General features: G+C 39.6%; 1 protein-coding gene across 1 annotated transcript in view; it reads left to right on the forward strand.

Annotated features, from left to right (window-relative positions):
• The window catches only part of mertk (MER proto-oncogene, tyrosine kinase), a 63,143-nt gene that overhangs the window by 21,747 nt on the left and 15,261 nt on the right, over nt 1–26,135 (forward strand). Inside the window, exons 7-12 of the mRNA XM_003227004.4 lie at nt 3,371–3,554; nt 5,252–5,400; nt 13,993–14,146; nt 16,820–16,976; nt 22,887–22,972; nt 25,071–25,166. Coding sequence (XP_003227052.2) covers nt 3,371–3,554; nt 5,252–5,400; nt 13,993–14,146; nt 16,820–16,976; nt 22,887–22,972; nt 25,071–25,166 — 826 coding nt within the window. The remainder of the gene's footprint in view (nt 1–3,370; nt 3,555–5,251; nt 5,401–13,992; nt 14,147–16,819; nt 16,977–22,886; nt 22,973–25,070; nt 25,167–26,135) is intronic.

Genomic DNA, 26,135 nt, shown 5'->3' on the forward strand with positions numbered 1-26,135 from the left:
ACACCTGCTGTATATTATGATGATTAATTGGAACAATTGGAAAGGCAATTTGTCACATTACGTATTACGTAGTAAAGCTTGTTACTACTTTCTTGTTACATTTTTGAGGAAAAGACTCCTTTATGAGCCAGGAAAACTTCTGCAAAATGTCTCCTAAAATAACCTTAAAAGTAACTTTCAGAAATAACTATACATTTTTATTTCATTATACCAGGAAAATAAAATTGCTCTTGCTAGATTACTTATTCATTTCATATAATTTTTATTGTGTCAGAGGCAACATGGGAACACATTGCAAGTTGCTTCTGGTGTGAGAGAATTGGCAGTCTACAAAGACGTTGCCCAGGGGATGCCCGGATGTGTTACCATCCTGCTGGGAGGCTTCTCTCATGTCCCTGCAAGCTAAAGCTGACAGACGGGAGCTCACCCTGTCTCACGGATTAGAACCGGCAACCTTCATGCAAACAACATGTGGCTTTTAAAATAATTTTGTTAGACCATCATTACCTAAAAATTAACAAGTTAATGATAGCTTGTTTCTTCCAAATCAATACTCTAATCAGAACTGTATCCAGGCCTGCAAAGCACATTAGGTTTTAGAACTACGCATATTTCTGAATTATAGTGTTCAATTGTGGTGTGGTTTGGTTATTTTCTTGAACTGAGTGACTTTTGGCACTTCTGATTTGCTGCCTTTGGGAGTACAACAGACAAATATGTATTTATGACTTTCTTACAAATAAATTATACCAAAATAGGAACCTCTGGTTATGATTACTGTACTCAGTGTTATTTGCTTGCCAAAACATCAGTTTGTATAATTTTTCTCCTCACTCTTGTGGGTTTGGTACTGATGGGTTTGTGAATGCTGCCAGAGCTGAAATGCTACCAGTTTTGAGATGAAATTAAGTCTGAGCTGAACTGGAATGTGGCACAAAAAGTGGGGACATGTCGGCATTTTGAATGTTTCTGCGTTGTTTCATTGCAAATTTGGATAATCCTACAAAATGTGGTAAAACGTGTTGTCCACGAAGGCAAGACACATTGCCAGAAAGTTGTACTGGCCATAAAGTCCTCCCAGTTATATTGTAATTGCACCAAAGTGGAAGACAATAATAAAGTCGTAAATGCAAGTGTGACTAGGCATGTTCAACAAGTTTTGTACTTTATTCTACACAGAAAATATATCATAGGTCAGAAGGCAAATTTACTGTAAATGTATACATTGTGGTTGCAAGCAATTAAAGCAGTTTCTACCTTCTTTTCATATCTGTAGTGTTTGTGTTAAATACTTAAGGTGGCTTTTAATTGTATAGTCAGCCTTCCACATTCACGGGCACGCAGGACTCCGATTGACTGGGGAGAACTGTTTCTTTCATGTTAGTTTTTATTTAATTGCTAGAATCATAGAATCATAGAATCATAGAATAGTAGAGTTGGAAGAGACCTCAAGGGCCATCTAGTCCAACCCCCCGCTAAGAAGCAGGAAATCGCATTCAAAGCACCCCCGACAGATGGCCATCCAGCCTCTGCTTAAAAGCCTCCAAAGAAGGAGCCTCCACCACGGCCCGGGGGAGAGAGTTCCACTGTCGAACAGCCCTCACAGTGAGGAAGTTCTTCCTGATGTTCAGGTGGAATCTCCTTTCCTGTAGTTTGAAGCCATTGTTCCGTGTCCTAGTCTGCAGGGCAGCAGAAAATAAGCTTGCTCCCTCCTCCCTATGACTTCCCCTCACATATTTGTACATGGCTATCATGTCTCCTCTCAGCCTTCTCTTCTGCAGGCTAAACATGCCCAGCTCTTTAAGCCTCTCCTCATAGGGCTTGTTCTCCAGACCCTTAATCATTTTAGTTGCCCTCCTCTGGACGCTTTCCAGCTTGTCAACATCTCCCTTCATCTGCGGTGCCCAAAACTGGACACAGTATTCCAGGTGTGGTCTGACCAAGGCAGAATAGAGGGGGAGCATGACTTCCCTGGATCTAGACGTTATTCCCCTATTGATGCAGGCCAAAATCCCATTGGCCTTTTTAGCCGCCGCATCACATTGTAGGCTCATGTTCAACTTGTTGTCCACGAGGACTCCAAGATCCTTTTCGCACACACTGCTGTCAAGCCAGGCGTCCCCCATTCTGTATCTTTGATTTCCATTTTTTCTGCCGAAGTGAAGTATCTTGCATTTGTCCCTGTTGAACTTCATTTTGTTAGTTTCGGCCCATCTCTCTAGTCTGTCAAGATCGTTTTGAATTCTGCTCCTGTCTTCTGGAGTGTTAGCTATCCCTCCGAGTTTGGTGTCATCTGCAAACTTGATGATCGTGCCTTCTAACCCTTCGTCTAAGTCGTTAATAAAGATGTTGAACAGAACCGGGCCCAGGACGGAGCCCTGCGGCACTCCACTTGTCACTTCTTTCCATGATGAAGACGACGCATTGGTGAGCACCCTTTGGGTTCGTTCGCTTAGCCAATTACAGATCCACCTAACCGTAGTTTTGTCTAGCCCACATTTTACTAGTTTGTTTGCCAGAAGGTCGTGGGGGACTTTGTCGAAGGCCTTACTGAAATCTAGATATGCTACATCCACGGCATTCCCTGTATCGACCCAACTCGTAACTCTATCGAAAAAAGAGATCAGATTAGTCTGGCATGACTTGTTTTTGGTAAATCCGTGTTGACTATTAGCAATGACCGCATTTGTTTCTAAGTGTTTGCAGACCACTTCCTTAATGATCTTTTCCAGAATCTTGCCTGGTATTGATGTGAGGCTGACCGGACGGTAATTGTTTGGGTCGTTCTTTTTTCCCTTCTTGAAGATAGGGACCACATTCGCCCTCCTCCAATCTGCTGGGACTTCTCCTGTTCTCCAAGAACTCTCGAAGATGATTGCCAGTGGTTCTGAAATAACTTCCGCTAGTTCCTTCAATACTCTTGGGTGTAGCTGATCTGGCCCTGGGGACTTGAATTCGTTTAGAGTGGCCAGGTGTTCCTGGACAACTTGTTTCCCTATTTGGGGTTGGATTTCCCCCAATCCTTCGTCCATTCCATGTTGCTGAGGTTGAAGATGGCTTTCTTTTTGTGAGAAGACCGAGGCAAAGAAGGCATTAAGCAGTTCTGCCTTTTCCCTATCCCCTGTCACCATCACCCCATGCTTCTGTTCTGGTGCATAAAAGTCTTTTAATATTTCTTTTTCTGTACATCAGGAAAGGTTGTATAATTATGTTTTGTTCTGGAGCTGTGATTTCTCATGATATCTCAGTTTCTCTCTATCTCAATCTCTCTGTTTCAGTCCCTGCCTCCTAACCACAGCAAATTGGGATGGCCGACAGTATCTGTATTACTGCCTATTGTCTTGGCTCATCTGCTTTGTTTTCATTGCAGGTGAAGGAGGTTGTTGTCGGAGATAATGCTTCAGTGATGGTTTTCAACACTTCCACCCCACCTCATCAGTATCACATTCAGAATCTGAGGCCTTTGAAGAATTATAGCATTTGTGTTTCTTGTGTGAATGAAGTGGGCTGGTCTGGCTTTAGCCCTTGGATAATGGCCAGTACTACAGAAGGAGGTAAGAAAAGCAAACAGCCCAATCTTATACCGATCACAAAGTCACTCCAAATTAAATAACCCTCAATTTAGCTATAGATGTATCTAATCCATTTTCCAAGAAATGTAGGGTTGTCGTGCAGGGAAGTGTCTTCCCATTTGTTCTCATCACAATAATCTTGTGAGGAAAATGGGATAAAATGTTGTAACTAGCCCAAGTGATAGCTTCATGATGGAGGGAGAGTTTGAACACAGCTTTTCCTAAGGTTATCCTGGCCTTTCACAAACCATTGCCTCTGGGTTTTGTCTTAATATAACTGTCATTAACCCTAATCAGAATAACCAGTGCTTGAAGCTTTTTTATCATGTCATAAGCAAACATACTGCAAGTCACTTCTAGTATGAGAGAATCAGCCGTCTACAAAGACATTGCCCAGGGGACACCCAGAAGTGTTACCATCCTGCTGGGAGGCTTCTCTCATGCCCCTGCATGGGAAGCTAGGGCTGACAGATGGGAGCTTACCCCGTCTCACAGATTCAAACCGCTGACCTTCAGGTCAGAGATTCAGCCGGCACAACGGTTTAACCCATTGCAGCACCGCGGCCCTTACTACTTGAAGCTGTAGTCAGTATATTTGCATGGCATGTAGCTGTTCTGTATTACACTGGTTCTTTAGTGTGGTTACTCTAGAGCTCTATCCTGTGTTGTTGTTCTTGTTGTGTATCTTCAAGTTGTTTCCAAGGCTGCATCTACATTTGCCAATATAATTTGGAGGACCATGCTCCAAATTCAGCATGGGATCATCCCCAAAAATGTTCCGTTATCTTTTGGTTAGAAACAAATGGATTTTTGGAGTAAAAATTGGTGAACGACATAAAGGATATTAATAAGAGTGTATATAGAAGGAGCCTCTGGTGGTGCAGTGGGTTAAACCGCTGAGCTGCTGAACTTGCTGATCGAAAGGTTGACAGTTTGCATTTGGGGAGCAGAGTCAGCTCCCGCTATTAGCCCCAGCTTCTGCCAACTTAGCAGTTCGAAAACATGCAAATGTGAGTAGGTCAATAGGTACTGCTTCTGCGGGAAGGTAGCGACGCTCCATGCAATCATGCTGGTCACATGACCTAGGAGGTGTCTACGGACAATGCCGGCTCTTCGGCTTAGAAATGGAGATGAGCACCAACCCCCAGAGTCGGTCACGACTGGACAATGTCAGGGGAAACCTTTCTTTTTACCTATATAGAAGAAAAATGGTAATGATTAGAGGATTGACAGGATAGCAGTATCTTTATAGAATCATAGAATCCTAGAGTTGGAAGAGACCTCCAAGTCTCTATCCAGTCCAATCCCCTGCCAAGAAGCAGGAAAATCACATTCAAAGCACCCCTGACAGATGGCCATCCAGCCTCTGCTTAAAAGCCTCCAAAGAAGTAGCCTCCACCACAGTCCGGGAGAGAGAGTTATGTATTATAATATGTAGATAGGAGATCAGGAAGAAGGGTAATTTAGAATGACAAAAAATTGAAAAAAATGCAAGATAAATCAACCATCTTACTAATATTTGTAGATAGTGGATTGGGACATAAGTTTACATCCTCTGTTTAAGATAGTGATCCTTCCTTCCTTCCTTTTCTTCTCTATTATATTCCTTCTTCATAGCTACATATTTAAACATATCTATGCTAAAAAGACTGACAAGTATATTGTTGTTTGTTGTCAAGCTCCCTCTGCTCCGCCTGGGAATGTCACTCTCTCCATCAATGAGTCAAGCTCTTCTGTGATAATCACCTGGATTAAGCCCCCTGACACTCTGATGAACGGCGAACTTCAAGGCTACAGTATCTCATATGTATGGCAGAATTCGGTATCTGTAAGTATGAATTCATTTATTAACAAAGACAAAAGTGGTTATTCAAAAGAAATGACTAGTTTCTTTAGTATCCAGGTTTTAGTTTATTGCAAGGATTAAGTTTTCATTGATTGAGCATCTGGGTGTTTTCATAAAGAATCAATTTTAGGACCCTAGCGAGGTATCTGTCCAAGGTAGATACTCCTTAATTTAGGGATTTCTGTAACAGTAAAATTTAATGTTCTGCCATTAGCACTACCACAGGATAGAATTGGATGCATACTGTATCTAAAATGGGTATGTCCATATGATCAGAATAAGATGGAAACAGTCATATTTCACTGTGCCTTCAGCTCTCAGTGTTTTCATGAAAGTGAAAAGCTATTAATAAATAAATTGCTTTTTTTTCCTGAGAGAACATCTCTCTAGAAATGTCTAACTAACCAGGATGATTCTGTGGTCAATAGCCACTGGAATATGACCAAGAATCATACTGGAGGAGCTTCAGATTCGTAGACAGAACTTTTCAATCAAATCCATGAATAATAAAATCCTCCAAAGTCAAACCCACAAATGTGGAGGCACAACTGGATTGCCATTTCTAGAAGAACATACGCTCTACACTTATTGCAGTAAATAATAATAATAATAATAATTTATTAAATTATTATTATTATTATTATTACTGCATGCATCATCCGAAAATACATCACACAGTCCTAGACACTTGGGAAGTGTTCAACTTGTGATTTTGTGATACGAAATCTGGCATATCTATCTTGTTTGCTGTGTCAAAATAATATTCATTTTATTTTTATACCCTGCCTCCATCTGCCCATGGGGGCTCGGGGTGGCTTACAAATACAAAACAAACATACAATACATCATATCCCAAAAAAAACCGCGCAAATGTAAATTAAAAAGACATGAAATAAAATAAATTCCAGGCTGATGTGATGTTTGCTATTTAAAATACTTAATAGAGAGTAGGGATCATTTTAAAAGCAGCTGAGACCTGTGCAGCTGCTATAAAACTAAGGAGAAAAGTCGTGAATCATCTCATTGAGTAATGTTTCTGCTTGTATATTTTAATTACTGTTTTACTTTTATGTCCCAAGTAACCGGTGATCTAGACTTATTGTGGGCTCTTTTGGAAAGGTGTTGCTGATTTTGTTGTTCTGGTCTGTGACTGAAATAAACCACCTCATTCATGTGAGGACCGTGCAATGCGGCCTTGTTTGGAGTTAGTATTTGTCTTCCTAGCCTTCTATTGTCAGCTTTTCAGAATTTCACACAGAGGGTTTTCCTGCCAAGCGATCAATGCAAGTGATTCCAGGGATCTTGAATCTTCTTCAAAATCTATACTTAGTTACTCAGCTATATAGTCAGACAAGGAACAGTGATGTCAATATATTTTAAACATGGCAGCATTTAGTGAGCCACAGTTTCCTTATTTCTGGTGTATAAAGAGTTATTAAAAGTCTGATTTTAAAGGGGGAATAACAATATCTGGAGAAGTAAAGATATGGCCTTTATCTATAGTTGATAATCCTGCAGTATCCCTTATGAGGTATGATCCTCACTTGTACCTGTAAATCAGTGGATCCCAACCTTTTTTTTGACCAGGGACCACTTTGACCAGGGATCCCTCTTCACCATTAGTATCAAAAGGGTTACAAATAAGTTTTTGGTCAACTTCAGATTTGGTTTGATTATTTGGGGTGCTGATTCAGAAAATTGCATTGGATAGACCACATCAGGTCTAGTTTCTGATACAGAATATATGCCATCCAGTAGTCTCCATCTGCTCATCCATAGAAAACCATATTTAATAATCCATTTAATGATGTGGTAGTAGTAATCTTTCGTGGGTAATCAGCCTCTCCCCTCCTGACATCACCGTTGGCACTATAAGAGGGTTTTGCTAGACCAGTTGCTCTCAGGGCTGCGTGGTTTCAAGATAACAGTGTAGTAACGGTGAGGCTGCGGAACGTATTTTCATTCTTGCAGACCACTGATGGTCTGTGGACTACAGGTTGGGAACCACTGCTGTAAATAAATCCTGTTGGACTCAGTGGGACTTATTTCTAAGTAGGCAGGCTTCAGATTGCACTGTGAAGTCATTAAGCTTGCATTTGCCCAAACTCTGCATTCATGCCATGTCCTCAGCCTTAGAAAAGAGAGGGAAATTGTGCCTGGAATCTTTAGCTGCTTGTAGTAAAAAGAAACATTTTTCAAAAGACCCTGTGAGCTACTACCTTTTGTGAGTGTTTTTCTGACCCAGCCTTTCAGAGCATAATATGAGACCATTCGAACTCCTCAATCCAGTAAACTGGGAGTCTTCCCCAAAGACTGACTTCTCCCTTCTGGTCACTAAGGATGCGTTTGGATGAAAACAGAATGGCACAATGCTAAGTGACCTGCCCTTCCCATTTCGTAGGAATTGTTTAAAAAGTGTGATGGGGAAGCGAAAGAAGAAGCAAAAGGGGAGCTGACAGTAACATGCTTCTAAAGAGATTCTGCTTGCTCACATGTTTGTATTGTTTTGATTCTCAGCTCATTCGCCCCATTTCTTTTATTTATATTATTAGTTCTTAAGATGAGGAGCAATAAATAAGTGGCAGGCTTGGCCACACAGTATTTACGTATGTCTGCTCAGAAGCACTGAATTCAAATGAGGCCTAGAGTACGACAACACCACAATATTAGTGCAGTTTGACACCGCTTTAATTGCCATGGCTCAATGCTATGGAACCCTGGGATTTGTCAGTAGTTTGGTATGACTCTATCATTCTTTGGCAGAGAAGACTAAAGACATTGTTTAACAACTACTTCCACGATTTCATAGCATTAAGCTATGGCCGTTAAAATGGTGTCAAACTGCATTAATTCTACAAAGTAGATAAATCAAGAGATTTAGGTAATAATCATATTTCCTACAGAAAGAGAAAGCAATCTATAATTTGCTTTCTGTTGAACTTTTTTGTTCCCTTTTTGAAAATAAATGTTTCTGGGATTGAGAAATCATATGGTCTAAACACACTGCAGAAGCAATATAATATTCTGATCATGTGATTCTAAGTCAGGGGTCCCCAAACTTTTTAAGCAGAGGGCCGATCCACAATCCTTCAGACTGTGGAGGGGCCGAATTATCATTTGAAAAAAAATACAAATTCTTATGCATACTGCACATGTCTTATTTGTAGTGCAACAACAACAACAACGAAAGAACAATACAATATTTGAAAATGAAAACAATTTTAACCAACATAAACCTATTACAATTTCAATGGAAAGTTTGGGCCTGCTACTGGCCAATGAGATAGTCAAGTTAATTAGGATTGTTGTTGTTGTTGTGTGCCTTCAAGTCATGTCAGACTTTGGCCGAGCCTAAGTCTAAAATTAATTATTTATTTACTGCATTTATTTACTACATTTATATCCCACCCTTCTCACCCCGAAGGGGACTCAGAGCAGCTGTATGTACATACCAAATATTATATTATTAGCATAACACAATATTAGCATTATATATTACTATATTGAACTATACCACTATACTATTATATAATATGTAATATATAACATATAATTAGTATTATTATATGGTATTACTATTAGTATTATATTGTATAACATAAGATTATTATCAATATTATATGTATATACAATATATTATATTATTAAAACTGATATAAAAATATTATATTATAAAACTGAGGGCGGGGGCCAGGTAAATGACCTTGGAGGGCCGCATCTGGCCCCCGGGCCTTAGTTTGGGGACCCCTGTTCTAAGTCATTAAGCCTGTATCACAAACAACAGGGGAGATTTCCTATATCCTCAGGAGAAAATAAATCTTTAGTCCAGGTTCCCAAAGACAGTTGATATTAAATAACTTGCAAAACAGGGATGACCCAAGATACTAAAAAATGACAAAAGACAAAATGGGCAGCTTCTTCCCCCATCCCATAAATGGAAAGCAAGTGAATTGATAATTCAGTGGTATTTCAAGACAGCTTTAAAGTGCACAACTCATGCACAATTCTGTTCTCTAGCATCCACTACTGAGGCAGCTGCCTCATTCAACTGAATGGTATGGCCCACTCTATTCTAAAAATGATAAAATAACTTCCAGCATGTATTTTTTATATTTATAGGCAAAATTGGAAATAAGCCTTTCAAAGTATGAGAATTTTAAGAATCTGGAGGAGATTATTGGGTAGCAGTACTTTCTTAAGCACAAACCTGTATTTGAACTGGGCCAAATACAGTCAGTTTGAAATTCGATGTTGTCCATACAGCAGGTGGAGGGCACATAGTGCATTTATGAAATGGTTAATAAACCTTGTTAACGAAATCACTGAACCATTTCTAACTTTGTGTGTCATTGTAACACGCTGCTATCGTGAAATGTACAGCTTTGAGATTGGGTCAATCATCTTGAAAAGGAGCCACAGTGGTGCAATGGGTTAAAACCTTTAAGCCAACTGAACAGCTGACCTGAAGGTTGGGTTGCTGACCTGAAGGTTGCTGGTTCAAATCCGCAAGATGGGGTGAGCTCCCTTCTGTCAGCTCTAGCTTTCAGGGGCATGAGTGAAGCCTCCCAGCAGGATGGTAACACATCCGGGCAATCCCTGGTCAACGTCTCTGTAGACGGCCAGTTCTCTCACACCAGAAGTGACTTGCAGTATGTTCTCAAGTCACTTCTGAGACAATAAAAAAATCATAAAAAGAAACACCTTGATTTTGATCTTAACCCTAGTTAAGAGAATGGGAACAATGCAAGGTGCCACATGATCCATTTCCCACCTATCTTCCCTCATGCCATTGTGGTATACAGTTGTCTACCCAACATCTGCTGTATTTACTTTTGCAGATTCGATTATTCATGAGTTGGATTAAAATATTCTCTTTGAGAATCTCTAGGTTCTCAAGTGTGACTGTGTATGGTCAACTTCTTCCAGTCATTCTGGAGGACCTAGAGATTTCTCATGAGAACATCTCTCTCTAGGATAAATAAAAAAGCCATTTCTTCATTTACAGTTTTTCACTTTCACCAGGTTCCTGTGCTCCTGACTCCAGCAAATGTGGAAGCTTGACTGTATATCATATCTTCCTTAGAGGAAGGAGGAAATAGAAAATAAAAGAAAGAGAAAGAAATTGATTTGGAATTGTTCCCAGAAAAAATATCACTACTTTAAAGACAGTTGTTTTCTTTTCCTAGAGGCACTGAATCTCCTCTTCTAGGTCTCAATATTTCATAAACTTTCCCCTCATTTTATGTTCAGTTCTGTTGTCTTTAAAGATTGCCTCATCTTTATTCCAGTTTTTTCTCTCCCTAACATTTGTCATGCTATGGTCTAATTGCTTGTCAGTTTGAATCTTAGAGTCCTGTAGAGTTTTTACATCATCATTTTTGACATCTTGTTCCAGGCTCATTTTCTGCAGATGGAAAAATCATATTTTTGTCTAGATTCCAAAGCATTGTTGCATCCATGCCACGTGAAATGTGCTGCTGCTTTAACACGGTGGCTTATTTAATCCATTCGTTCTGGAGAAAGGTTAACACTGAAATTCCAGTCTAACTCCATCACTTGCATTCAAGCACAAATCTAATCACATTTTCCCTTTTCATTGGCATTCCCAATTTAAAGCATCACTTACGACGACTCTACACTGTAAAAATAATGCAGTTTGACACTACTTTTAAGTACTATGCTATAGAATCTGGCAGTTGTGATTTGGGGAGGCACCAGCCATAAGGGTTCATCTATACTAGGCATGGGCAAACTTGGGCCCTCCAGGTGTTTTGGATTTCAACTCCCACAATTCCTAACAGCCTACCGGCTGTTAGGAATTGTGGGAGTTGAAGTCCAAAACACCTGGAGGGCCAAAGTTTGCCCATGCCTGGTATAGATGCACTCATAATTTATTTTAATTCATTTATTCTTATCATTGGTATGTAATGTATGTGAGAAGACAGAGGGAAAAATAAAGAACTGTGTTAGTTCTTATTTATGGAGGATTCTTATCCTTGCACAGTAGTCAGTTCAAGTGATAGCAACTCAGCACGTTGCCCCACTGAGGGATTGCCCTTTGCTTGCCAACCTGCCAGCTGCACTTTTGAATCACAGGAGATGTTGTTATTGCTGCTGTTTTTCAGTGGCAGTTCATTAGGAAACAGGACCTCGCGTTCTTTCAGCCGTTCAGCTGACTCACTCACTGGCCGTCCAGGAAATAAATGAGTTCACAGGAAAAGGGAATTTCTTGTTTCAAATGTGTCATGCTGGCATATCAGATGGAATGGAATCTCTGGTTGAGATGATGCCGCGTCAAATTAGGCTTGTCAAAACAATTCGCATTGCTTCTCTTGGATGGCATTGTAAGGAAAAAAATATCTCCAAATACCCATTTTATCACTGGAGGAATTCTAGCTATAAGGACAACATTTAAACTGAAAAAAGGATATAGAATCATATAATCATAGAGGTGGAAGAAATCTCATGGGCCATCCAGTCCAACCCCTTGCCAAGAAGCTGGAAAATCACATTCAAAGCACCCCTGACAGATGGCCATCCAGTCTCCTTAAAAGCTTCCAAAGAAGAAGCCTCTACCACACTATGGGGCAGGGAGTTCCACTGCTGAACAGCTTTCACAGTTTGGAAGTTCTTCCTAATGTTTAGGTAGAATCTCCTTTCCTGTAGTTTGAAGTCATTGTTCCACATCTTAGTCTCCAGGGCAGCAGAAAACAAGCTTGCTCCCTCCTCCCTATGACTTCCCCTCACATCCTGATACATGACCCTCATCATGTCTCCTCTCAGCCTTCTCTTCTGCAGGCTAAACATGCCCAGCTCTTTAAGCCGCTCCTCATAGGGCTTGTTCTCCAGACCATTTTAGTCGCCCTCCTCTGAACACATTCCAGCTTGCCAACTTCTCCCTTCAATTGTGGTGCCTAGACACCTGTCGATACAGACCAAAATCCCATTGGCTTTTTTTTTGCCACCGCATTGCATTGTAGGCTCATGTTTAACTTGTTGTCCACGAGGACTCCAAGATCTTTTTCACACGTACTGCTGTTGAGCCAAGCGTCCCTCATTCTGTATCTTTGCATTTCATTTTTTCTACCTAAGTGGAGTATCTTGCATTTGTGCCCGCTGAACTTCACTTTGTTAGTTTTGGCGCTTCTCTCCAATCTGCGTTTCTTGATTCAAATAATCAATGATTACCAATGTGAAAGGACTTATTGGTTAATTTTTTAAAATAATTGGGAGCTGTTTAAAACAGTTATAATTTTCAGATCACTAGCAAATGCTCCTTTGGTGCATCTGCACTGTAGAATGAATGTAGCTTGACATCACTTTAACTGCCATGGAATAGTGGGATTTATAGTTTGACGAGGCACCAGTGTTCTTTGACATGGTAGGCTAAATGTCTTGCCAAAAGTCATCTCCTATGGTTATATAGCATGGAACTGTGGCAATTAAAGTGGTGTCGACTTGCATTAATTTTTCAGTGTGGATGCACCCCAAGAATATCATAACAGCAGTTAATTGTAAATGTATTGGAAAACCTTATTTTTCCCAGTTGGAAAGGAGCCAAGTTATTATAAGATTGTACTCCAAAACTAGGACTGTTGATCGGCTAATATGTTTACGTTACGTTAGATTGCTTTAGTTCCCCATCATCCCTCTAACCCAGGTATGGGCAAAGTTGGGCCGTCCAGGTGTTTTGGACTTCAACTCCCACAATTCCTGGCCTGAGGCCAGGAATTGTGGGAGTTGAAGTCCAAAACACCTGGACAACCCAACTTTGCCCATACCTTCTCTAACCTCTCTTGCATCAGGTGGGTTAGCACACTTTCGTTGTTAAAATACCTTCATTGCTGTGAATAGTAGAGTTAAAAAAGTACTTTTTAAGAAAACTAAAATTACATATTGAAGCTATCCACAACTACTCATCAGGTATTGATGGCTTCTGCATATAATTGTATTCATTTGTCATCAAAATAACTTTCCAAGCTTTGTCCTGGAACGGTGAGAAATCATGCAGCTAACACGATAAAAGAAAACAACAAATTAGGTCCATTTCTGTGGTTTTGCAAAGTCAGAAATGGTGATGAGGTGGTTCTTGAGTGTATCAAGAAAAAGGAATTTTGCAAGCTGTTCACATCCTCTCGTTCTTCTGCTTTTTGTCAATGTTATAAGGTTTATTTTGACTCTTTTTGGCTGTGTCTCCAATCCAAGGACAGCATTGTAATGACTAAGTCTGATAGACTGTAGCTGGCGGCTTATACAGCTGTGTAAAATTTATGTTGAGTTTTGACTTCAGTGGTTCAGGGAGTTTAAATAGAAATGCTAGTCAGCGACTTCATTGTTTCACATCCAGTGCTTGGAGTAGGACAGAGATTCTCCATAGATAGATGGTTGTTTTCATGGCTTTAATCTCCGCCGATTACTGTAAGTGCCTACAGTGTGGGCAAATAAGCATGAAATGTAATCCGAAAATCTGTCAGATCTGGATAAATCTTGGGTTTCCAGTTAATTATTTAATGGTTTGCGTGGAGAGACGGGTTTCCCACTAATTCTTCTAAAATCTTTTCCCCCCATGCTCAGCACAATCGCTCTTCTCATGCCGGCAAAGATGCCAATGCCACCCATATTCCGATTGTGGCCACGAATGCCACATACATAGTGCGGGTAGCTGCAGTCACAAATGGTGGAGTTGGGCCGTTCAGTGACCCAGTTGGGATTTTTGTTCCAGGAAATGGTAAGTCGGAACAGTCTGGTGGTATGAGTTAATGTTGTGAGCTCAATTCTTTATTTTATTTTTGAATTATGTTTATATCCTGCATTCCTTCCAAATGAATCCAATGACATGTACATGGTTGTCCTTCCTGCTTTATTTTTGCAACAATCCTGTAAGGTAGGCTAACTTATGACACAATGACTGGCCCAAGGTCCAGCGAGGAATAGAAGTTACTACATTCGAAGTCGTGTTCATGGTGTGTTCATGGTGGTATGGTGCCTGTTGCATGTGGTTCTTTTTTGTCATGGCCTTAGGCCCATACAATAAACTACTGTATATACTCAAGTATAAGCTGACCCGAATATAAGCCAAGGCACCTAATTTTACCACAAAAAACTAGGAAAGCTTATTGACGCAAATTTAAAATGAGGGTGGGAAAAGCAGCTGCTACTGGTAAAATTCAAAAATAAAAATAGATAGCAATAAAATTACATTCATTGAGGCATCAGTAGGTTAAATGCTTTTGAATATTTACATAAAATCTAATTTAACATAATAATAAGATTTTAATAAGATAAAACTGTCCAACTTTGATAATCTATATACTTGAATATAAGCCGACCTGAATATAAGTCGGCCAGGATCCTCACTCGAGTATAAGCCGAGGGGGGCTTTTTCAGCCTTTTAAAAGGGCTGCAAAACTCGACTTATACTTGAGTATACTTGAGTATATATAGCATTTTGATTGTTAACATATGCGTGCATGCAAACTTGCCTTCTTTCTTCTAAATATCCCTCTCCCATCATATGGTAGCTTTTAAAAAATACATATTTTTGTACAATAGAGCTTTTAAAAATGATTTCATTGCGGTGGAAAGGGGTAAAATTTTGAAGTGAAATTCCAGGATTCAATGGAGTGGTTCCCACTGAAAATGAATCAATCTTTTTAAAAGGCTTTAATTTCTACTAGTGGTATCACTCCCCAACACTTAAATTAAGCAGGATAAGGTGAAAATCAAGGGAAACTGATTGGAAATCAATGGGGCAGAAAATGGAGGAGAAGCTATCAGGTTGGATGGGTCTATAGGCCAGAGGTTTCCCAATTTATCATAGAATCCTAGAGTTGGAAGAATCCTCATGGGCCATCCAGTCCAACCCCCTGCCAAGGAGCAGGAAAATCGCATTCAAAGCACCCCCGACAGATGGCCATCCAAACTCTGCTTAAAAGCCTCCAAAGAAGGAGCCTCCACCACACTCTGGGGCAGAGAGTTCCACTGCTGAACAGTTCTCACAGATTCCACCTTTTGAATGTTCAGGTGGAAACTCCTTTTCTGTGGTTTGAAGCTATTATTTCATGTCCTAGTCTTCAGAAAACTAGGATGTGGAAAGGGCAGCAAAAACAATCCTGTTCCCTCCTCTTTATGACTTCCCCTCACATACTTATACGTGGCCCTCATCATGTCTCCTCTCAGCCTTCTCTTCTGCAGGCTAAACATTCCCAGCTCTTTAAGCTGCTCCTCATAGGATTTCTTCTCCAGGCCCTTGATCATTTTTGTTGCCCTCCTCTGGACACATTCCAGCTTGTCAACAGATATCTCCCTTCAATTGCCATGCCCATGTTCTGGTGGAATCTCATTTCCTGTCCTAGTCTCCAGGGCAGCAGAAAATAAGCTTGCTCCCTCCTCTCTATGACTTCTTAGCACTTCCTCCAGTATAATTTTTAGGGAGGAAAAAATGTTGACACATTTTTTTTCCCTTCAGTTTTCTAAGGAGGCTATTGCAATAATGATTTGAAAATGCCAGTATTCCCATCTATTGCTTTACCTGTTTGTCTTTTTTTCTCCCATATATTTCAACAAGTGCTTTTCAAGCACATAATGTCATGAAAGTTTCACTCCAGAAATCCCATATTGTAAAGCAGATTTTACAAAAGGAAAAAAAGATAGTGTGAATTGTTTATTGTACCAGCCATAGGCCATGACGTCAAATAATATATAACCTTTATTTATTTATTTACAGCATTTATATTCCGCCCTTCTCACCTTTAACCTTTAAAAGTACAATAAGCACTTTCCAATATAAACATTAAAACTTATTCCATATACTGGCTCTTTAAAATTGCAGTAGCAGTGACGTGATAACAATAACAATGTCTGATCTGTATCATCCCAAATTATCTCCATTTACATTTCTAAAAAAAAAAGATAGTAGTAAGATATACTGTTGTAATGGCATTGCAAGAGACCATACGGATAAATTGATAAATTACAAGTGTGGAGATTAAGCAGGAAGAACATTTGGAAGCATCTCAATTCTGCCTGTGCTTCCTCTTAAGATATGCGTCTGTTCATTAAAATGTGGTTTGAAGTTTGACCTGGAGCAAGTTGACTTTGTCATGTGTTTTATGGGCAAAACTAGATTAATGGGTCTGCTAAGTAAACTACAGAGTGCTTTCCATGCTCTTGCCAGCTAAACAGTGTGTTTGACAATCCTTTTTTGTCTCATGCCAATCCTAGCTGAAAAGGCAAGAGCTCTTCTGATTTGAAATATTTATCAGACTGAGTCAGAATGCATAAATCCAATGGAACCGCTCACTTGTGTCAATACCAAATGGACTGCACAAAAGCATATCCGCCCCCAGCATATATGGAGATGTTTGTCTCTTTTCCCCTGTAACTTGTCTTATTGTTGTAGGTGTGGCACCCACTGCCTCTTTGTCAACTACAGAATCTGGAGTCACGGATTCACTTATAATAATCCTTGGGTTCATATTTGGAGTCGTGGTCGTTGGCTTAATCATGTGCGTGTCCATGATTGTCAGGAGGAGATTGACAGAGGAAACCAAGTTTGGGTAAGTAACAAAATACTTATAATTATACATACAATTCCCTTGTTGCAACAGCTCTGTTGGCTCTCAGTCTGTTTCTAGTGGGTGTCCTGAGTATGACAAATAAAGCCTTATACATCTCAGGTTCAGGTTACCTGACAGACCATCTTCTCCCATATGGGTCTTTCTGTGTTCTTGGAATCTACTAGGGAGGTCCTTCTCTCTGTCCTAGTAAAGGTGAACCAATGTTATGCTTCTCACCATTGATTTAAATGGGAAATAGGCTGCATGTCTGCTCAAGAGTAAGTTCTGCCAAAGCCAGTGTGATTTGCTGCCATTTAAGAATATATAAACCAGCCACTTTAAGCCTTGGTCTAATAGTCTCTCCAAGCCCATAGGTGCCCCAGTGAGTAGTAAAAAAAAAAAAAAAAAAAAGGCAAAGCGTGAGAATCCACATAATCAGCAGATCTGGATAACAGACGTTCAGCTTGGTGACATTTAGTGAGGCGTGATTCATTGTAGCATGTGACAATGAAGAGCTTTTTAACTGTTAAATGTCTTAATGGTCTTTGTTAGTGTTGCAAAATATACAGTGAAATCTCTTGGCCTCTCTAGCCTTGTCTCACTCATCCCTTAGATCCCTTTCAATATATCATTAATCTTTATAGTTCGCATTGTCTTGTTTAGTTCGCATTGTCTTGTATAGTTCGCATTGTCTACGCTTTTTGGCATAGAAATGGAGATGAGCACCAACCCCCAGAGTCAGACACGACTAGACTTAATGTCAGGGGAAAACCTTTACCTTAAGATAGGCTGCAATAGTTTGCTTTTCTCTGAGGCCCCTTCTACACTACCATATAAAATCCAGATTATATGCTTTGAACTAGATTATATGGCAGTGTAGACGCATATAATCCAGTTCAAAACTGATAATCTGGGTTTTATACGGCAGTGTAGATGGGGCCTCAGTTTACTGGGAAGGGCGAGATTCCTCATCCTTCCTTCCTCTTCTTTCTGCTGAGTTAACTGAGTGCATATGGCTTTTGCACTTTGAATGCCATTTGCAGCAGTCGCAGTAAATAAAAGAGAAAAGTGAGAAGAAGAAAAAGAAACTGGAATTATTTTAAAATCAGATGAGGAAACTGGAAGACAGAGGATTGATCAAGACTCTCTTGGCCAAATCAGGAGAACTTGTTGTTGCACTTCTGGGCTTCTGCTCAGATTTTTAAAAAGAAGGGATAATGGCAGTAAGCAGACAGAGAACTGAACGGGAGACCCTGCTTTTACACAGAAAGTTACTTTTTTTGGATGAGGACTCTGAGAATTCTCCAGCCAACATGACCACTAAAAAGAAAAAAAAGGGGGCATAACAAAACTGAAGTAGCATCCCTCGTTTTTACCCGTCAGTTGAGGATTCTTCAGGAAAAGTCTAGGATTTAGTAAATGTCTGAATGCTCTCTGACAATTCAGTAATAGGAAAAACTCTACCTGTGGAGCTTGTACTGCTTGAAAAAGTTGCTTTAGGACTACAATGTACTAGGAGCACAGATATCTATATAACAGAGTGTACAGGAAGTAGTATGTTGGTGATATTGTAAAAACATCAAATGTATTATAATGCAATAAGTTTTTTGAAATAACATTAAAGTACAAATCTTATCTCTATTGCAAGTAAGTATCTGTATTTACATAAGTTTAAGATGGGAGACAAAAATCTCCTCTTAGTAAAGGCAATTCAGAAGTCCAATGGCTTTCTGAATTGCCTTCGCTAAGAGGAGATTTTTGTCTCCCATCTTAAACTTAAGACTACAATTCCCAGAACTGGGAATCATGCTGGCTGGAGGATTCTGGCAATTGTATTCCAAAAATAAGTCAAATGCAGAGTTTGAAAAAAGATATCATTGCAGCTTGCCAGCCTTGTATTCCATGCATTTTTCATATTACAGTACAAAATCTAACCAAAGAATCACTATGTGGAGGAGGAAGTTCTAGTGTCTTGAAAATATGTCTATTTAAGCTAGAAGGGTTGAACTAGTCCCATTCCAAGTGAAAGGCATTAGGATGTCTTTGCATGCTTAGTTGTTTTTTTTAGGTTACCATAGTCTTGTTTGCAACAGAATCTGTATTTAAAACAAAACTTCAGTTGAGATATTACTGTATTGACTGATCTTTCTGAAAAAAGGAAATGTGTCATGGGTTGTTATACAATTGGGAGTGATCCTGTCAACAGGAATTGGATATGGGCAGTATTGTAACATAAAACGTTTATGAACAAAAGTCTACTCTTTTCAAATTCATGTAATGCCAGCCAGATTTGGCATGTTTTATATGCATGAGTGCAGGAAGAGGATGAGATGAAAACAATGAGATAACAATGAAATGCAAACAATACAGACAGCGACAATCATGTTAAACTGAATATGTCAATAAAATAGCAGTTTAAATGGTGATAAGTCAGTATTTTGCTGATAAGGTAATGCAGTGCATAGGCCAAGCAAGAGAACAGGTCGTGCTGTGCAAATGTTTATCTTGTTTACTGCATAAAACACTTCTAATCCTCAGCCTATTCTAGCTGGAAGGCGGCCACTTTCCTCCCATGGCATGCACGGATTGTTTCATACTCCCAACAAAGTCCCATTGTAATCTCAGTTCACAAAACTCCTTCTTCCCTTGTGACCTTGTACAATGAAGTTCTAAACAAATCAGCCCTTTTCTTTTCTTCTTTTAAAAGAAAGCCTTTTGAAATAACCAGCTGTTCTGAGGGCACCAAAATATTTCTTTTTTTCACAACACACTTCTGGGAATCTAGCTCAGTTGAAACTTTAATGCAAAATCTCCCATGTTTCTTCATATTAATGCAACAGTCTATTTGGTTCTCCTTTGTCTGTTAGAGCACTATGAGTTGCAGTAGCTTAGATGTTGCTGCGGATATATATATTTTACTACATGCACATTTTTGAAGCATAATTCCTTTGTTAAGTAATACACTGAGCAGGATTTGTTACTGCATATAGACTTCTTCTTTCCCCTACAGCCTTCCTGCTCCTTTAGAGTTGCTCCAAAGCAGGGCTTTTTAAACGTTTTCTATTTGCAACCCCTTTCAGCCTGATACATTTTTGCGTGACCTCATGTGTATAAGTACATAAAATAAGTATAAAAATCAAACATTTAATGATAACAATTCAGCATTTGCAAGGCTTGCTAAACAGGCTGGTTTTCCTTTTCATGGAGTACAGCTGAAGCATTTTCTGCAGAGTCCACTGTAAACACTGCACATTGTTGCCAATTTTTCTGGACTCCAATATTGAACTAAAGGGACCCCATCTGGGGTCAGAAACCACAGTTTAAGAAGCAGCACTCTAAAAGATTCCCATTATCCACTGGAAGAGATTTCAGTGTCATAGGGGCAGGAAGAGAAATTAATGCCTCCTTTTTCTGCATACAAAAGCTATTCTATCGAGAGAAGCATTAATGAGTCCCCTCGAGGAGATAGAGCAGAATATAAATAAAGCATAATATTATTGTTATTAATGAGATTCTCTCTGTACAGTACACCATTTTCTTCTGTAACTAATTAGTCTCATATCTGATCCCCTCTGCAGTGCTTTTACTATATCTTTGGCAACTAAAGCTCATGAGTTACTCAGCTGAGTCTATGCATGGGCACAAAGAAATGTCAAAATCACAAAGTGGCAGAAAACATTATCTCAGTTGAGGCTGCAGGTGGCAGAATCATAGACTTTTAGAGTGGGAAGTGGCCATCCAGTCGTATCCCCTGATCAATGCAGGATCCCGGCTAAAGCATCCCCATCAGGTAGCTGTCCAGCCTCTTTTTGAAGATGTCCAGAGAAAAGGATGCAAGCATCTCTCAAGGCCAGGCATAGACAAAGTTTGTCCCTCCAGGTGTTCTGGACTTCATCTCCCACAATTCCTAACAGAGGCTGTTAAGAATTGTGGAAGTCAAATGTCCAGAACACCTGGAAGGCCAAACATTGCCCATTCCTGCTCTAGGCAAATAATAATAATAATAATAATAATAATAATAATAATAATGATAATGATGATGATGATGATGATGATGATGATGATGATGATGATGATACTTCTTGTGCCACAAAGACCATCTGTCTGTGACAAAGAACTGGTGGGATCACAAGTCTGAAAAAGTTACAGAAAATGAACATGCCAAACTATTCTGGGACTGACAAGAGTTTTGGAGCACAATACTCCTGACATCATGATTGAGGAAAAATAAACAAAGTATGGATCATGGATATTTTAATCCCAGGCGACAGCAGAATTGATAAGAAGCAACTAGAAAAACTTACACAATACGAGGATTTAAAGGTCAAACTGCAAAGACTCTGGCACAAGCCAGTCAAAGTTGTCCCAGTGATGATCGGCACACTGGGTGCAGTGCCTAAAGACCATGGCCAGCACTTGAAAATGATCAGCGCTGTCAAAAATCACCATCTGTCAGCTGCAAAAGGCCACCGTACTCAGATCTACACACATTATTCGCCTATACATCACATAGTCCTAGACACTTGGGAAATGTCCAATGTGTGATCCAATACAACAGCCAGCATAGTGATTTTGTTTGCTGTGTACTATTCTTGTTGTGTCTCAAATTAATAATACAGTAGAGTCTCACTTATCCAACATAAACGGGCCGGCAGAACGTTGGATAAGCGAATATGTTGGATAATAAGGAGAGATTAAGAAAAAGCCTATTAAACATCAAATTAGTTTATGATTTTACAAATGAAGCACCAAAACATCATGTTATGCAACAAATTTGACAGAAAAAGTAGATCATTACACATTAATGCTATGTAGTAATTACTGTATTTACGAATTTAGCACTAAAATATCACGATGTATTGAAAACATTGACTACAAAAATGCTTTGGATAATCCAGAATGTTGGATAAGCGAGTGCTGGATAAGTGAGACTCTACTGTAATAATAATAATAATAATAATAATAATAATAATAATAATAATAATGTTTTATTTATATCCCACTCCCTCTCCCCGAAGAGACTCAAAGCGGTTTACAACAAAGAAAATAGAAAAAAATAATAATAATGAACACAGACACTGTAAAAATAACTCAATAACAATAAAATAAGCAAGGCAAACATAAAACATAGTACATATAACTAAAAAAATGGCAAATATAATCAAATAATGATAAAATATAGTGCAATTTAAAACAATTTAAAACATCCCAGGACCTACTTTAGTTTGCAAAACAATAGGATCTAGTTAGAGTTTGCTCCCTTAAGACCTCCATCAAAGTATATTACATTGGTTCCATTGCCAAATCCCTTCTAATATTCAGTTGAAATATATTCTCTTTTAATGCCCAACCATTAGACCTGGTCCTTCCCTCCAGGACAGTGGAGAAGATAAATATATTACAGTCAGCTTTAAGTGGGATTCCTTTATTACTTTGGTCCTTGCTGTTCAGAGGCTCCTGGTTTCTCTTTGAGATGTTGAAATGGTTAATCCTGAAAGGAAGAGAAATGTGGTATATAGAAGTGAAAGTCCTTAGGCATCACACAGGCACCAGTGAACACTGTTTAAAGGAACAGGAAATGATTAAGTAATGTCCTTTCTCTAACCCACCCCAAAATAGTCGAGTGACTCAGCATTGCCTTTATCACCAAAGTAAGTTTATCAGGTGCTCATTAAGAAAACAACTGTTATAACATAATGCAGTAGAGGGAAAAGACGGAGAATGCATGAACTTCCTTTCCTTTTGGATTGTTTGAATTCCTGGCAAGCTAAACACCTGTCCATGAGAATTCTCTGGCGAAGAAAACCACTTGCCTTTGGCAGCTGCAACTCCCAAACTTTCCAAAGAATTCAATGGGATGGGAATATCGCTACCATAACATTAAAATGTTGTATTTTCCGGGCTCATTAGGTACGCTTTCGGCAGTGATGAGTCAGAACTGACTGTAAATTACAAAGCGAAGAAGTCCTACTGCCGCAGAGCGGTTGAACTCACATGTAAGTTTTAGGTTTGCTTTTACAGCTGTTCTATTTTTTTAAAACACACCAAATAATGCTGCTGTCATGCATAAAATGGGAAATTCAATAGTCCTGATTAAGGATTCAAACGTAACACAAAAGTATGCTGTGTTTATTAAAATAAGCATCCTGCATGTATTTACACCCACTTTCCTTATTCTGGATTGTGACTTTGTTGTGATGACCATTTCTCTGAGAATAGTAGTGAGCGCATAGTGGAAGTGGGTGAGAGAAATGGTAATATTGGAATTAGCCATATATCGACCCATAATTGGTAAGACCAGCCATTAATAAGACCATATCTCCCAGGTTAATGTAGGAACTGTCCATAGTAGGCTTCCTTAATCAAACTAAATGGCAGTAAAACCATTTTACCTGAGAAACCGTCCTGGGAAATCGTCATTATTTCAGAGTCAGAGACAGGAGGCCGGAACCAAGAACTAGTAAAAAAACAACAACAGTGCAATGTATAATTGTCTCGAGACTTTCTAGAGAAAGACTGGGACTGAACAGAAAGCAGGGCTAGTGTTGGAGTAACTCCACTGCTGTAGAGCTGCATCTACCCTGAAGAATTAATGAAGTTTGACACTACTTTAATTACCATGGCTCTATGCTATGGAATCCAGGGATTTGTGGTTTGATGAGACACCAGCACTCTTTGGCAGAGATGGCTAAAGACCTTGTAAAATTACAACTCCCAGGATTCCATAGCAATGAGCAATTGCAGTTAAAATGATATCAAACTTCATTAATTCTACAGTGTAGATGCACCCCTCAAATATGTGTTGTCGCAGGCTTTCATGGCCGGAATCACTGGGTTGCTGTGAGTTTTTCGGGCTGTGTGGCCATCTTCTAGAAGCATTCTCTCCTGACGTTTCAACTGAGGTGGGCAAAACATCAGGAGATAATGCTTCTGGAATATGGCCATGCAGCCTGGAAAACTCTCAGCAACCTCTTGAATAGTTTTACTTAGAACTGTTGGCCTGCTACCATTCCATGAGTCATTGGTTGCTGGTCATGGGAGAGGTTCAGGAAAGGAAGGAAGAATGGATGAATATATAAATAAATATGATACCAGTCTTGAGATATTGGAAAATAATATTGTCAGTCTCCTACATCAGAGACCTTAAAAATACAGTTCCAGAAACATTCACTGCATAAGGAAATACTCGAACCTGTAGACTTTTTGGTCTCTGTCTAATTCTAGATCTCATAGAAACTAAAAAACTCTAGGGAATCTTCTTCACTATGCTCTCCAAGGGGATAAAATTTCTTCAACAATATTGAAGATTGCAGCCCTTGCTGTCCAGGTCTGCTGCTTGATTTTTGCATGGTTTTCCCCACATCAGTACCTACAATATAGGGGAGAAATGGATGGCACATCATAGTAACACAAACTCATAAAAATACTTGCAAATCTTTTCTAAAAGGCTATTTACAATTTTAAGCCACTCTCTATAGCCCATTCACAACTTCTTGTGTCTCCAACAAAAGTAAGAACAGGGAAGAAAATTATTTTTGAAATGGAAATGTGGGGATTCTAGTGCTGTGCTTTTTCTGCTGTTTACGTCTGCACTGGGATGCAAGCTAGAATATGCACAGTATTTTTAACTCTTGTGGTTTTCAGTGGCTCAACTTTCATTTCATCAAGGAGAAGTATTCAACCATTAAATTAGGCATGGGCAAACTAGGGCCCTCCAGGTGTTTTGGACTTCAACTCCCACCATTCCTATCAGCCTCAGGCCCCTTCCTTTTCCCCCTCAGCCGCTTATGCGGCTGAGGGGGAAAAGGAAAGGGCCTGAGGCTGTTAGGAATGGTGGGAGTTGAAGTCCAAAACACCTGGAGGGCCCAAGTTTGCCCATGCCTGCATTAGATCATTTATCTGCAATCTGAACTGGTATGATAAATCAAAAAGCTATAGTGTATACCTCTGTATTTTGTAATGAATATCTCTGTTTTGAACACGAGAAGATCTTAGATTTTTCGGTGTCAGTTGATGCTCTCTTCTTATTTCAAGCATATGGTTTGAAATGAGGTCACTACCTTTTATAGCTTAGCCAAATTCCTCTCTTTACAGTGGGCAGCCTTGGGGTGAGTGAAGAGCTGCAAGAAAAACTCCAGGATGTTGTGATTGTCAGGACGAACCTGTCCCTGGGGAAGATCTTGGGAGAGGGTTAGTATCATATACCTTTTTAGCAATCGTATATTTTTCTCCAAAGTGGCACATACTCAAACTGACATGAGCATCTTTGCTGGACAGCATGCTGGAAGCTCTAAAGAAGCTCATATTGGCCTCTTTCAGTCTAGGCCAGGCATGGGCAAACTTTGGCCCTCCAGGTGTTTTGGACTTCAACTCCCACAATAGGCTTTTAGGACTTCAGCTCCCAGTAGGCTGTTAGGAACTGTGGAATTTGAAGTCCAAAAACATCTACAGGGCCCAAGTTTTCCCATGCCTGACTTAGTCCATCCAAAGAGAACCTAAAAGAAGAACCGATCCCTCTACTCTCTTCTATTATTTATTTATTTATTTTTATTTACAATATTTATGTTCCGCCCTTCTCACCCCGAAGGGGACTCAGGGTGGATCACATTACACATACAAGGCAAACATTCAATACCTTAACATAGAACAAAGACAGAGACAAACGCAGGCTCCGAGCTGGCCTCGAACTCATGACCTCTTGGTCAGAGTGATTTGTTGCAGCTGGCTGCTCACCAGCCTGCGCCACAGCCCGGGCCCAATGCATCAAAACTGTCTATCAATGTACCAAAAACTGTCTTTGCTTTTTGGAGCTTTACAGCCTTCTGTGATTCTGCTCATTGTTATCATCTGGTACAAACGATACATGGCTGATGCAGCATATATTTCTATTTTCTATTTTATGCTATCAATAAAAGTCACAAAATCAAATATTTATTCTGTAGCATTGTGTTTCTGCATAAATAAAATAAGCAGAATTTGCACTTCCTCTCAATTACCTTCTTTAATAATTTCTTCAGTTATATTTATTACTTCATCCCAGAAAACTGCTGTCACGAGGCATCTCAACTACAGTAGAGTCTCACTTATCCAAGCTAAACAAGCCGGCAGAACCTTGGATAAGCAAATATCTTGGATAATAAGGAGGGATTAAGGAAAAGC

Source organism: Anolis carolinensis, chromosome 1 (genome assembly GCF_035594765.1).
Source record: "Anolis carolinensis isolate JA03-04 chromosome 1, rAnoCar3.1.pri, whole genome shotgun sequence".
In the NCBI taxonomy this organism is placed as follows: Eukaryota; Metazoa; Chordata; class Lepidosauria; order Squamata; family Dactyloidae; genus Anolis; species Anolis carolinensis.